The sequence below is a fragment of the Tursiops truncatus genome, chromosome 13 (genome assembly GCF_011762595.2).
Source record: "Tursiops truncatus isolate mTurTru1 chromosome 13, mTurTru1.mat.Y, whole genome shotgun sequence".
NCBI classification, from domain to species: Eukaryota; Metazoa; Chordata; class Mammalia; order Artiodactyla; family Delphinidae; genus Tursiops; species Tursiops truncatus.
In genome coordinates this window covers 22,805,746-22,821,038 of record NC_047046.1, presented here as the reverse complement: position 1 = coordinate 22,821,038, position 15,293 = coordinate 22,805,746, and the positions used below count along the sequence as shown (strand labels likewise).

General features: G+C 39.8%; 1 protein-coding gene across 1 annotated transcript in view; it reads right to left on the bottom strand.

The window, feature by feature from the left end:
- Positions 1-837: 837 nt before the first annotated feature.
- HORMAD2 (HORMA domain containing 2) overlaps positions 838-15,293 on the bottom strand; it is a 69,271-nt gene continuing 54,815 nt past the window's right edge. Inside the window, 2 exon segments of the mRNA XM_033837162.2 lie at positions 838-1,743; positions 1,746-1,824. Coding sequence (XP_033693053.1) covers positions 1,721-1,743; positions 1,746-1,824 — 102 coding nt within the window. The 3' untranslated portion in view covers positions 838-1,720.

Genomic DNA, 15,293 nt, shown 5'->3' with positions numbered 1-15,293 from the left:
ATCCAGATTGACTAATTACCCCCCATAACTAATTTGCTCTGAGAGTCAAAGCCTCCTAGAGTATATATGAAGCTTCTTTGTGTTCAAACGCTTGGGGGGTGGGTAGGATCACTGCCTCACAAGGCAGGCTGTTTCAAATTTTTGACAACCTGTGGAGTTACAAAGTTCCTCCTTATACTGAGTCCAAATGACCTCCTATAGCTTTCACCAATTTGGTCTTGGATCTACGCTCTGGAGAGACACAAAATAAACCTAATCCTTTTACTAGACAGCTAATCTCTTTATATGATTCTCTTAAAAGAAATTGTGGTGACTCAGGCTACAATTCTATCAAGGATATAATAAACCCAGTACCTTCCCCCTCCTCCTCCTTTTAGTGGCAGAGTGAACTTATGTGAGTATACTTAACATGCTGGGAGAAGGGAAAATGCTCCTCTCTGGCAGGCCCCAGTGCTACAGGCCAATTCAAGATTCCAGTTTGGAGGCTGCCATCAGAAATGGGCCATCAGAAATGGATGAGAGTCTCACAAAAGGTAGTGCTGGACAGGCAGGATCCCTCAGATTTTTCTCTGTTACAACCCACAGCCTTCTGCTGGCTAGAGTGCATGTCTAGCCCCAGGGATTCTCCTTTTAGCCTGGATCAGGGGTCCTGGGTTCTCAATCTTTTGTGTGCATTAGAACCCAGGGAGTTTTCCATAGGGCCCACCCCTTGAGATTTTGATTAGTAGAAATGAGGCAGGCCTAGTAATCTGTATTTTAACAAGCACTCCAGGTACTGATGTCCTTTCTACACTGATCTGAATGAAGAAAAAAAAGATGAGCCAAAAAATACCTCGTATTTTGGCTTTATTTAACCAGAAAGCACACACACTTATAACATTTAACTTATTGGTCCTATCCATTTAAACAAAATTATTAAATTTCATGTTATATAAATAATAAAAATAATACTTCATCATTTATTATTCATCTGATACTAATCATTAAGTCTATCAAAATTCTTCCAGAATAAGGAGAGGACTAGTAGCATCATCTGCAGGTTACAGACTGATAAACTGAAGTTTTGGGGGAAGCATTTAACATCGGCCTTCAGAAGGGAGCCAGGCTCCTGCACTGCAGCTAGTCCTGTCTCGGGCTGGCCAACAGAACAGGGTGGAGGACCAGCTTTGAGGAACTCTACAGGGAGAGTACGTTTTGGTCCAGCACTTAGCTGATCAACCTCGTGATTGAAGTTAACACAAAAATCACACCTGGATAAGCACCACCACACACATGCTATGCAATTTTGTGGGAGTTTTAATAAAGCTAAAGAGGGATTCTAGCACACAGGTTACAACAAGTTAAAATGCTTCACAGTAGTCTAAGTACCTGGGAAGTTTAATTATGCAAAGAAAACCCTCTTTCCTTTGAGAACAACAGCTTATTTCTTTTCAAAATAGCTGCTGTGGTTCTTCTACAAATATAAAGGGTGTCTCATCTCTAACTCAGCCTTGAAGTAATGCTGTCCCAAAGCAGCCCTGGTGACCTTGTTTCCTTGTGGCAAAGTGAACCCATGTCCTACCCAGTAATTTAGCACTTAGTAAACTGACTCAAAAAGTTGAGCAGCAAATTTAGTAAAAGGTTTTGGTGATAGGAACTTACTTTCCTACTAAGACACTTCATGCATATTTGCTGCAAAATAAACTTATTTTAGAATAAAAGTAGCAAAGGCATCTAACTTTCATTTTCTGTCAGGGATGAAGACTTCACTGGTTGGCTGACCTTCCTCTTCTTCCTGGAGCTCCCAGAACTTTGCTGACTGTACACAAAATTCATTCTTTGAATCTGTGAGAATCATCAGAGATAGGCACAATTCAGCAGAGATTTTGACATCTTCACAAGGCATATACAAGACAGGTAGACCAAGCATTAATCCCTTTTGCTGCATAACCAATCTAAACCTGCTTTCCTGTGGGCTGGTTTAGCCCTGCACAGAGGCCCTGCTGCCAGTATCAGAGTCTGGAATTCAAAGTTTCAGGAGCTGAGGCCCCTGGATGCAGCCAGTTTCAGGGACAATTTCTTGGCTCTCTTTAGTGAATTCAGCACATCCAGCTCTTGAGAGAAGAGTTGTCAAGGTGTGGGGCCAACAAGGGGCAATTAAGGGTCAGGAGAGATCTAGGGCACTGGCTGGTTTAGAGGCAAATAGAATTGAAGTCCCTTTTCAGTTAGCAGAAACATACAGCCTTATTATTATTATTTTTTTAATCGTAGGTTCATATTAATGAATTAGGAAGCACCATGGCCCTTCTTTCTGCTTGATGAGACTTATACGTTATTGATTTAAGACAAGTTGATTAGTGAATCATCATAGACATATATTTCTCCATTGGGCTCAACTTTGGTAAAGATTTTAGAATTTATATTTGCTTAACTGAGTGAACAACCAGATGTCAGACAATCCCTAATGCCTGGAATTCCAAGAAACACATGGAGGGCATTTTTATATTTTCCAGCCACTAGATGGGAGGAAAGGTTTTTCCATGTTCTCTGTTCTTTCTTTGGAGGAAAATGGAATAAGATATATATTTTTAAGCAAGACTTAGAATATCTAGTAGAGGTTCCAACATTATTCTTTTTTTATTTTGTTATAGATACAGGTTATTATTATTGACATGTTTTTACTACAAAATAGTGGAAATGTCATTAAAGCATTTAAGTACCATTTAGAACCAAAGATTGGGTCTACAAATGGCTAATTTAATCACTAACTTTTCGTTTTAGAAAGTAGTTGAATTTCTGATCTCAGAAACCACAAATTCCCTTTGGCTTAAACCAAGACATTGACTATATAGAGCAGTAAAACTCTGAGAATATAAGTAGAGCTGCTTTTCAAGTAACTGGTTTGCTTAGATATGCAAAGTTTGAAATGGTCTGCTCTAAAGGAAAGGAAATAGCAACATAAAAACCCAAAGCACAAAAACCAACTTCTGCATCTAGGAGATGAATTTTTTACAGTGTAGCTGTAAGAAAAAGTACTTGGTAAAATTCAGCTTTTTAAAAAATGTTGCTCGGGCATGCTTTCTATTCAAATGAAATTATCCTCACTTCTATCAGGTCTGGATACACTGGGAAGAAAACAAGATGGGTGTACAAGTTGGTCTGATGGTTTAATAGTGTTTTTCTCTTTTTCTTCTTTGCTCAAAAGTAAACCAGAGTTTTATTACAAGTTTTAGAGCTGTAATTTTATTACAGTGAGTTCATCAGAACATCTTTAATAATGTATACAATCTCAGGGCAACCAGTGAGGTCTGGGAAGTCTCACTGGTTTACAGAAAACTAGTGGGTTCGAAAGCAAGTGTGTGATCAGTCAGGGGATACTTCCTAACATAGATCAATAGTCCATATTCTGAACTATATAAACCAACAAATTTATCCATAGAAAGCAACATGTTTTTGAGAAACATTTTTCAGGTGTGTTCTAACTGGCTGAGTTGGCACCTTTGATGCCAAAGCCACCCAGGCAAGCATTCCCCTGGAGGTGTCCAAGTTAAAAACCTGGGAGTTGAGGGAGACCTTCAAGATGGCGGAGGAGTAAGATGTGGAGATCACCTTCCTCCCCACAAATACATCAGAAATACATCTACATGTGGAACAACTCCTACAGAACACCTACTGAACGCTGGCAGAAGACCTCAGACTTCCCAAAAGGCAAGAAACTCTCCACGTACCTGGCCATGTGGCTGACAGGGTCTTGGTACTCTGGCTGGGTGTCAGGCCTGTGCCTCTGAGGTAGGAGAGCCGAGTTCAGGACATTGGTCCACCAGAGACCTTCCAGCTCCATGTAATATCAAATGGCGAAAGCTCTCCCAGAGATCTCCATCTAAACGTTAAGACCCAGCTCCACTCAACAGCCAGCAAGCCACAGGGCTGGACACCCTATGCCAAACAACTAGCAAGACAGGAACACAACCCCACCCATTAGCAGAGAGGCTGCCTAAAATCATAATAAGGTCACAGACACCCCAAAACACACCACCGGACGCAGTCCTGCCCACCAGAAAGACAAGATCCAGCCTCATCCACCAGAACACAGGCACTAGTCCCCTCCACCAGGAAGCCTACACAACCCACTGAACCAACCTTAGCCACTGGGGGCAGACACCAAAAACAACAGGAACTACAAACCTGCAGCCTGCGAAAAGGAGACCCCAAACACAGTAAGTTAAGCAAAATGATAAGACAGAGAAACACACAGCAGATGAAGGAGCAAGGTAAAACTGCAGAAATACAAAGGATCATGAGAGATTACTACAAGCAACTATATGCCAATAAAATGGACAACCTGTAAGAAATGGACAAATTCTTAGAAAAGCACAACCTTCTAAGACTGAACCAGGAAGAAACAGAAAATATAAACAGACCAATCACAAGCACTGAAATTGAGACTGTGATTAAAAATCTTCCAACAAACAAAAGCCCAGGACTAGATGGCTTCACAGGCGAATTCTGTCAAACATTTAGAGAAGAGCTAACACCTATCCTTCTTAAACTCTTCCAAAATATAGCAGAGGGAGGAACACTCCCAAACTCATTCTATGAGGCCACCATCACCCTGATACGAAAACCAGACAAAGATGTCACAAAGGAAGAAAACTACAGGCCAATATCACTGATGAACATAGATGCAAAAATCCTCAACAAAACACTAGCAAACAGAATCCAACAGCACATTAAAAGGATCATACACCATGATCAAGTGGGATTTATCCCAGGAATGCAAGGATTCTTCAATATATGCAAATCAATCAATGTGATAAACCATATTAACAAATTGAAGGAGAAAAACCATATCATCATCCCAATAGATGCAGAAAAAGCTGTTGACAAAATTCAACACCCATTTATGATAAAAAACCCTCCAGAAAGTAGGCGTAGAGGGAAGTTACCTCAACATAATAAAGGGCATATGTGAGAAACCCACAGCCAACATCATTCTCAATGGTGAAAAACTGAAGCCATTTCCTCTAAGATCAGGAACAAGACAAGGTTGTCCACTCTTACCACAATTACTCAACATAGTTTTGGAAGTTTTAGCCACAGCAATCAGAGAAGAAGAAGAAATAAAAGGAATCCAAATCGGAAAAGAAGCAGTAAAACTGTCACTGTTTGCAGATGACGTGATACTATACATAGAGAATCCTAAAGATGCTACCAGAAAACTACTAGAGCTAATCAATGAATTTGGTAAAGTAGCAGGATACAAAATGAATGCACAGAAATCTCTTGCATTTCTATACACTAATGATGAAAAATCTGAAAGAGGAATTAAGGAAACACTCCCATTTACCATTGCAACAAAAAGAATAAAATACCTAGGAATAAACCTACCTAAGGAGACAAAAGACCTGTATGCAGAAAACTATAAGACACCGATGAAAGAAATTAAAGATGATACAAACAGATGGAGAGATATACCATGTTCTTGGATTGGAAAAATCAACATTGTGAAAATGACCATACTACCCAAAGCAATCTACAGATTCAATGCAATCCCTATCAAACTACCACTGGCATTTTTCACAGAACTAGAACAAAAAATTTCACAATTTGTATGGAAACACAAAAGACCCCGAATAGCCAAAGCAATCTTGAGAAAGAAAAACAGAGCTGGAGGAATCAGACTCCCTGACTTCAGACTATGCTACAAAGCTACAGTAATCAAGACAATATGGTACTGGCACAAAAACATAAATATAGATCAATGGAACAGGATAGAAAGCCCAGAGATAACCCCACGCACATATGGTCACCTTGTCTTTGATAAAGGAGGCAAGAATATACAATGGAGAAAAGACAGCCTCTTCAATAAGTGGTGCTGGGAAAACTGGACAGCTACATGTAAGAGAATGAAATTAGAACACTCCCTAACACCATACACAAAAATAAACTCAAAATGGATTAAAGACCTAAATGTAAGGCCAGGCACTATCAAACTCTTAGAGGAAAACATAGGCAGAACACTCTATGACATAAATCACAGCAAGATCCTTTTTGACCCACCTCCTAGAGAAATGGAAATAAAAACAAAATAAACAAATGGGACCTAATGAAACTTCAAAGCTTCCTCACAGCAAAGGAAACTATAAACAACATGAAAAGACAACCCTTAGAATGGGAGAAACTATTTGCAAACGAAGCAATGACAAAGGATTAATCTTCAAAATATACAAGCAGCTCATGCAGCTCAGTATCAAAAAAACAAACAACCCAATCCAAAAATGGGCAGAAGATCTAAACAGACATTTTTCCAAAGAAGATATACAGATTGCCAACAAATACATGAAAGGATGCTCAACATCACTAATCATTAGAGAAATGCAAATGAGGTATCACCTCACACTGGTCAGAATAGCTGTCATCAAAAAATCTACAAACAATAAATGCTGGAAAGGGTGTGGAGAAAAGGGAACCCTCTTGCACTGTTGGTGGGAATGTAAATTGATACAGCCATTATGGAGAACAGTATGCAGGTTCCTCAAAAAACTAAAAAATAGAACTACCATATGACCCAGCAGTCCTACTACTGGGCATATACCCTGAGAAAACCATAATTCAAAAAGAGTCATGTACCACAATATTCATTGCAGCTCTATTTACAATAACCAGGACATGGAAGCAACCTAAGTGTCCATCGACAGATGAATGGATAAAGAAGATGTGGCACATATATACAATGGAATATTACTCAGCCATAAAAAGAAACGAAATTGAGTTATTTGTAGTGAGGTGGATGGACCTAGAGACTGTCATACAGAGCGAAGTAAGCCAGAAAGAGAAAAATAAATACCATATGCTAACACATATATATGGAATCTAAAAAAAAAAAAATGGGGCTTCCCTGGTGGCACAGTGGTTGAGAGTCCGCCTGCCGATGCAGGGGACACGGGTTCGTGCCCCGGTCCGGGAGGATCCCACATGACGTGGAGCGGCTGGGCCCGTGAGCCATGGCCGCTGAGCCTGCGCATCCGGAGGCTGTGCTCCGCAACGGGAGAGGCCACAGCAGTGTGAGGCCCGCGTACAGGAAAAAAAAAAAAAAAAAAAAAATCCCTGCCCTGTAGATTTTACAATCTGGCCATGTTACTTTTTCGCTTAATGATTTCCAATGGCATCTCACTACTTTTAGGACAAAGTCCAAAGTTCCTGCCTTGGCTTTTCATACACCATCAGTGGTTCTTTACACTTCTAGGGAAGGAGAGGGGTCACAGATTGGCTATAAAACCCTGATGAAAGCTCTGCAGTCATTCCTTAGAAAATTGCTCCCACTCCCACTCCCACACTCATCCACTGTGATGGGCCGTTTGAGGGGCTCCTACCCCCCGAATACCTCCCAATTAGAGCCACCCCCCCCTCAGGGCCTGGCTGTGCCCAGCAGTACCAGCCTCATCTCCTCTACTCTGCCTCTCGCTCTCTGCCCTCTCAGTTTTCTCATACCTTGCTTCGTCTTGATTCTGGACCTTTGCACATGATATTCCTTCTGTTGAAAAAGCTCTTTCCCCTACACCAGCCCTCTTTTTGCCTAATAAATTCCTACTCATTCTTCAGATCTCAGCTGAAAAATTATTTCCTTAAAGAAACTTTCCTTCCCCTATTCCAATTAAGTTAGGTACCCCAGTCATATGCTGTTAATAGAGTTCCAAGACATCAGGGACATGCCTGTATTGGTCACAACTTACATTAGAAGGGGCTTAATACATTTTTTTTAATGGATGAATGAATGAATGAATGAATCTGTCTTCAAAGAGCACTCTGCCTGCTGTATAGAAAGGTATTGGAGGCATCAAATGGATGCAGGGTGATGAGTCATGCTACTGTAGTAGCCAGATAATAACTTGGATACCAGTGCAGATGGAGAGAAGTCAACAGTGAAATATTTAGAAGGTAGAGTCAGAAGGATGATCAACTGGATACAGTGGTAAAGCTGAGGTAGGTGGGTCAATAATGACTCTTGGTTTCTGGTTTAGCTAACTTAATGGATGGAGGGACTGTTGTCTCAGGCAGAGAACAATGAGAGTTTTGAACCTGCTGTGTTTGGAGTACCTGAGAAACCCCAAGTAGACGTATTGAATCGGCAGCTATATGTGGAAATCTGGAGCTCAGGACAAAAGTCTGGGTTGGACACGTAAATTTAAGAGTCATCAGCATATGGAGGCTAATTAATGCCATGGGTGTGGAAGAGATTGCTTATTGAGAGATCAGAGCGTGAGAAGGGAAAGGGGCCAGGACATAGCCGTAAGGAACTCCAATAGTTAGAGATCAGGTGGAAGATGAGCCAACAAAGAAGGCTGAGAAAGAGAGAGAGAAAAGAAGTCTAGCAGACTGTCCTACAAAGAAAGCCAAGAGAAGAGAGTTTTAAGAAGGAGTAGAGAAAATAAAAGAGGTGAGGGTGGTGGTCAGTAGTGTCAGGTATTGCTGAGAGGTCAAGATAAGGAGTGAAATATGTCTACTTGATTTAGCCACATGGAGGTTACTAGGGGCAGAAGTCACCTTGAAGTCGTTGAAGAATGCATAAAAAATTAAAGAAATTGAGACAGCAAGTATGCAAAGTTTTATCAAAATCAAGAGGGAGTGACCAGCTCAGCCTGGGGAATTTAGAGAAGCCTCCTTAGCAGAAGAGGGATGTTGAGCTGGGTCTTGAAGAACGAGTAGGAGTTCACCGTACTGGAGATGGGGGTGGATAGGAGAGATCCTTCTAGGTGGAAGGTTCATTCAGCATGTTTAAAGACACTAAGGCATAAAAAGACACAGAAGGTATATGGGACAGTGAGAAATGTCCCTTCATTAGATTGGCTCTTAGGGTGAGGTGTTATATATCCGACACACTCCTGTTAAAAATATAAATTCCCCTGGAATTATTACTCAATATGATGTTAGTGTAAATTAACTTATCAAATGTCTCTAAGTGGCAGCCTGCTGAAAGCAGGGCCTCACAGGCTTTGGGAAGAAGATAGATAAGTATCAATATAGAAAAAGCAGTTCAGGGCAGTGTGCTTTGCTTTAGGAGGTAGATCTGTGTGGCGGACCAAGGGGTGGGCAGCCCCAGACACCCAGGAAATATTGTGAGTACTTCTGTGCCTGGGGTGAGAGTGCAGTGAATTTTGCTTACTTCAAAATTGTCAGGTCAGGTATGGCAAATTGTTTTTCTTTAGAAAGAAGTTCCTAGATCAAGGAAATTTATGGTTCAGAGAGGGTCTGTGCCCCTGTAAGTTATAGCAGTGATGTTAGTTTTGAATCCTTTCCCTTAACATTTATCTTTTTTGTACAATGAAAGGTAGATCAACAGCAATTATAAAATAAATGCTATTAGCATAAATGGAGCTCGTGTTAACATTGAGATGAATGAGCAGTAAGAAACCAAATACCTAAAGAGAATGCTTACCTCCAATTCCAGTAGAGCTGTGAACTCTCTGATATGTTGGGAAGTGTCTCATGTTTTACTGAGATTTATGAAGAGTTTGCCCATTAACTTACTTTCTTGATTTTCTGTAGTTTATGCCCAGCGTTCTGGACCATGTTTATCTCTATTTGGGAGGTAAATATGTATTCTCCTTAGCGTCATAATCACATATTTCCATTAATCTCTAAAAGTTATTATATCGGTTCTGCCTTCCTCTGTATTTTCTAAGGCATCATATGGCTTTAAAGTTCTATAATTAATTCAGTTATTCAACGAATGTTTTTGAGCATCTTCTCTGTGTCCTTCATTGTGCTGAGCACTAAAGACACAAAGCTGATCAAGACATACTTCAAGTCCTTAAAGAGATTATGGTGGGGAAACAAACTGGCTACAGATGAAATGATAGAGTCACGTATAGGGTACAGTAAAGGTTCCAAAAAGATCTTATCAGCTCTTCCTGGGGAGGCCTGGCAAGGCTTCAAAGGGGATGTGAAACTTGAACTAAGTACTGCAAGATGAGCAGACATTCACCAGGCAAATGGCATTAGGGACTGATCTTGCAGAGAGAACATTCTAGACAAAAGCACAGGGACGGAGATATAAAGCAGAATACTCCTGGAGAATTGGGAATTGTTCAGTGGGACTAACAGGAAGGGCATAGGGTGGTGGGCTGGGTTCAGACAATGTCATTCTCCGAAGTTTGGACTTTGTACTATAGTGGAGTGCCGCTGAAGGGTTCTAAGAGCAGATTTGTTTTAGAAAAGTCCCTATGGCAGCATTGTGAGGGGTGAGCTGGGGAGGAGTGTGACAAGAAGCAATGAGGCTACTTCAAGCAAGAACAAGAGCAGCAGTGAGGTTAGACAGGAGAGGGCTAAAGCGGCAGAGGTCCGAAGAGAGAGAGAATGAAGGCCTGAACCTGAACCCTAACATATCTTTGCCATCCATTGTAATGGGCACAGAGGTGGCAAAAGAAAGAAAGGAGTAAAAAATGACAAGAATTACCCAGGTAATGCCATTGACAAAGATGGGAAACAGAGGAAGCTAAGGGGGTAGGTGGTAGAAACAAGGTGGGGAGGATGGATGGAGAAATAACTGACTCTGTTTTCAAGATTCTGAATTGGAGGTGAGATATCCAAATGAAGATGTCCACCAAGGCACTGACTATGTGACCTGGAGCTCAGGATGGAAGACACTGCCTCAGGAGCACGTGTAGAAAGTGTATTCACTTTGGATAAAAGACGGGCTATTACTTGAGGTCTGCAGGAGGGTGGTAAAAGTGGATACAGATACAGGTACATCTTTAAATGGGGGGGCAGGAAGTTGAATGATCTATACCTGATGGCCTTAATTATTTCTATGAAGTAGAGTTTAGGTCATCTGTTTAGAAAGGGAGTGAATTGTCATGGGTGGCACTTAAGACACTTATGTGATAAAAGTATGGACAATGGGAAAGGAGCCAATAATGGACTTTCAAAACTAATAGTTATTGCTTAGAATCCAGATAACTTTAAGATATATCACCTTCAAATTAAAATATTTAAGTTTGACATATTAAAATTTTTGCTCTTCTTTTTACAAACATTTGAAGGCTTACAACAGACTGTGCTAAGAACATCACAAATGTTATGTCATTTATTCCTTGCAATAACTATGTGGACAGGGAGGGGGTTTTTATTCCTCTTCTACAGATTTAGAAACTGAAGCTCAGAGAAGTGAAATGACTTGTCCAGTTCACACATTTAGTAAGTAGAAGTCTTGAACACAGGTCTCCTGACTTCAAATTTAGTGCTCCTTATAATTTGCTTTCAACCCAAAGGGGTAAACAAAGGTAGGAAATTGCAGGAGAGGCTGTCAGAACTCTATGCAGGGTTCTTGGGCTTCTATCTGTGGTTGACCATTATTGGGCATAGCCTACTGTGACCTCAAACTAAAGCCAAAACTGAGTTCATTCATTTTCCTTTGTAACCAGTTTTTCCTCATGACTTTTCAATTTCTGTTAATCACCATTTCCCAGTCATCAAAGGTGGAAAACACAGTCACCCTAGATTCCTCTCTCATTTCCTAATGCCTACACAGAGTTCTTGTAATGAGTAAATGAAATAGCACAGATAGAGCACCTGGTACATCTCATATGTGCGAGTCATTTAGTGACTGGTGGCTGTTATCATCTCTACTGCCACAGGTATCCCTACTCCAGCCAAACTGGATCCTTGTGGTTTGAAAGGCTGAAAAATGGGCCACCAAAAGATTGTGCATGTCGTAGTCCCTGGAGCCTGTGAATGTTACCTTATTTGGCAAAAAAGGCATGGGGTGGGGGGGGCAGTCTTTGCAGATGTGATTAAGGATCTTGAGATGAAAAGATTTTCCTGGATTATCCAGGCAGACCCTACATATAAGCACATATATTTTTATAAGAGGGAAGCAGAGGGAGATTCGAACACTGACAGAAAAGAAGACAGTGTGACTGCTGAGGCAGAAACTGGAGTGATGTGGCCACAAGCCAAGGAACGCCAGCAGCCACCAGATGCTGGAAAAAGCAAAGAACCGACTCTCCCCTAGAGCTTTTAGAGGGGGTGTGGCTTGATTTCAGCCCAGTGACACTGATTTTGGACTTCTGGCCTCTAGTGAGAGAAAACATTCCTGATGTTTTAAGCCAGTATATTTGTGGTAATTTGTTACAGCAGCCCTAGGAAACTCATACAGTTATTCCCCAAACACACCTCATTCTTTTCCCTCTTCTCTATTTCCTCCACATTTCAGAATACAGAAATCTTCTATTACTTGCTCTCTTAAATTTTGAATAATTCCTTCAAGATCAATCTCTAAAAGTATTTCATCCACAGAGCCTTTCCTGTTTCTTTAATCTAATATGAGCTTTCTTTCTTGAGCGAATACCCACAGCCCATTTTTTGTAATTAAGTTTTCCTGACAGCATTAATATTTGTAAACAATTTGTCCTTTACCTGGGACAGGGTTTTCTGTTCTTTAGGAATTCATTTGTATTAATGTTATGATCTTTAGACTCTCTGCAATGCTTTACGTGTGTCTCACATCAGTAATTCTTTTGCTACCTACCTCTACTACCTACAAAAGTATTCAATTACATAGTTATTCACATAGCCTAAAGCTGCACTGTCTATTATGGTAGCCATTAGCCATACATGACCATTTAAATTAAAATTAATCAAAATTAAATAAAATTTAGAATTCAGTTTAGTCAGTTGCTTTAGTCACATTTCAAGTGTTCAAAAGTCACATGTGGGTGCTCAGTTCAAGTGCTGAATAAATAACCACATATCAGACATCACAGATATAGAACATTTTCATCGTCACAGAAGTTCTACTGGACAGAACTGCTTTACAGAGGCAATCTATATAATGCAAGCAAACAAGTTTCCTAGGGACCATGGTGATAATAGGAATACAGAAATTAGAAATAAATTTTCCTCAAAATGCAAAGACTTGTTATTGTAAAAATGTCACAATTTTCCCAAGATAATTTTATCAAACCAATGCAATCCCCATCAATATCCCAATAATATGTCTTTTGGAACTTATTAAGATGATTCTAGTAGTCGTCTAGAAGTGAAAATACACAGGAAAATCTCTCAAATACTGAAATAGAGGAACTATGAAGGGAAAAAGAGTTGCCCATACAGACAGCAAAACATAAATGTAGAGTAATTAAAACACAATAGCAGTAATATAGGAATAGACATATGGATCAATACAGTAAAATAGAATAGCAAGTATAAAAACCTATATATCTATGGGTTTTTAATTTATGATAAAAGTGGCATTCAAATTAGCAGGGAAAAGGTAGATGATTCAAGTGGTACCAACACAATGGGAAAACTTTCTCACACCAGGAAAAAAATATTCTAGCTAGCTTAGGGAGCCAAAAGTAAAAAGCAAAACTACTTCATTAGGAGAAAATGTAGAAAAACTTATCAGAAGAAAATATGGAAAACTTTGTTTACAGCTTTAGCACTGTAAAAACCTTTTTAAGCAAGTATGAAATGATGAAACCATGGAAAGTTACCCTGTGTTCCTAAATTGGAAGACATAATATTGTTAAGATGTCAATACTACCCAAAGCAATCTACAGATTCAATACAATCAATCCCTGTCAAAATCCTAATGACGTTTTTTTTTTGCAGAAATAGAAAAATCCATTCTAAAATTCATATGAAATCTCATGGGACCCTGAATTGCCAAAACAACCTTGGAAGAGAAGAACAAAGTTGAAAGCCTCACACTTCCAGATTTCAAAATTTACAACAAAGCCACAGTGATCAAAACATGGTACTGGCATAAAGACAGACGTGTAGACCAAGGAATAGCATAGAGAGCCCAGAAATAAACCCTCACTTATATGGTCAAATGAGTTTTTTCTTTTTAAAGTTTCTCATAGAGTTTTTTAAAAAATAAATTTATTTTATTTATTTATTTTTGGCTGTGTTGGGTCTTCGTTGCTGCACGCGGGCTTTCTCTAGTTGCGGCGAGTGGGGGCTACTCTTCGTTGCAGTGCGTGGGCTTCTCATTGCGGTGTCTTCTCTTGTTGTGGAGCATGGGCTCTAGGCACGCGGGCTTCAGTAGTTGTGGTGCGCGGGCTCAGTAGTTGTGGCGCGCGGGCTGTAGAGCACAGGTTCAGTAGTTGTGGCGCATGGGCTTAATTGCTCCGTGGCATGTGGGATCTTCCCAGACCAGGGCTCGAACCTGTCTCCCCTGCATTGGCATGTGGATTCTTAACCACTGCACCACCAGGGAAGCCCAGCTCAAATGATTTTTGACAAGGATGTCAGGAGGATTCAGTGCGGAAACTAAAGTCTTTTCAAAAAATGGTGTTGGGAAACCCGGATATCCACATGCAAAAGAATGAAGATGGACCCTTATACCACCTCAAAATGGATCAAAGACTAAAACATAAGAGCTAAAAACTATAAAACTTGTAGAAGAAAATATAGGGGGGAGCCTCATGACATTGGTTTGGGCAAGACTTTCTTGGATATAACACCAAAAACACAAGCAACAAAAGAAAAAATAGATAAATTTGACTGCATCAAAATTAAAAACTTTTGTGCATCAAAGGACACTACAAATGAGATGGAATAGACAATCCATAGAATAAGAGAAAATATTTGCAAATTATATATCTTATAAGAGATTAATATCCATAATATATAAAGTACTACAATTCAACAGCAACAAAACAAACAACCTGATTAAAAAGTGGGCAAAAGACCTCAAGAGGCATTTCTCCAAAGAAGATACAGAAGTGACCAACAACCAAATGAAAAGATTCTCAACATCACTAATCATCAGGGAGATGCAAATCAAAACCACAGTGAAATATCACTTCACACCCATTAGGATGGCTATTAGTTAAAACAAACAAACAAACAAACAAAAACTAGAAAATAACAAGTAATGGAGATGATGTGGAGAAACTGGAACCCTTGTGCATTGCTGGTGGGAATGTAAAATGGTGCAGCTGCTATGGAAAACAGTATGGCAGTTCCTCATAAAATTAAAAATAGAATTACCATATGATCCAACAATTTCACTTCTAGGTATATACCCGAAAGAACTGAAAGCATAAATTTGAACAGATACTTCTACACTCATGTTAATAGCAGCATAATTCACAATAGCCAAAAAGTGGAAGCAACCTAAATGTCCATAGATAGATGATTGGGTAAACAAAATGTGGTATATACATACAATGGAATATTATCTAGTCTTAAAAAGGAGGGAAATTCTGACACATGCTACAACATGGATGAACCTTGAAGACATTATGCTAAGTGGAATAAGCCAGTCACAAAAGAACAACTAGTGTATGATTCCACTTATATGA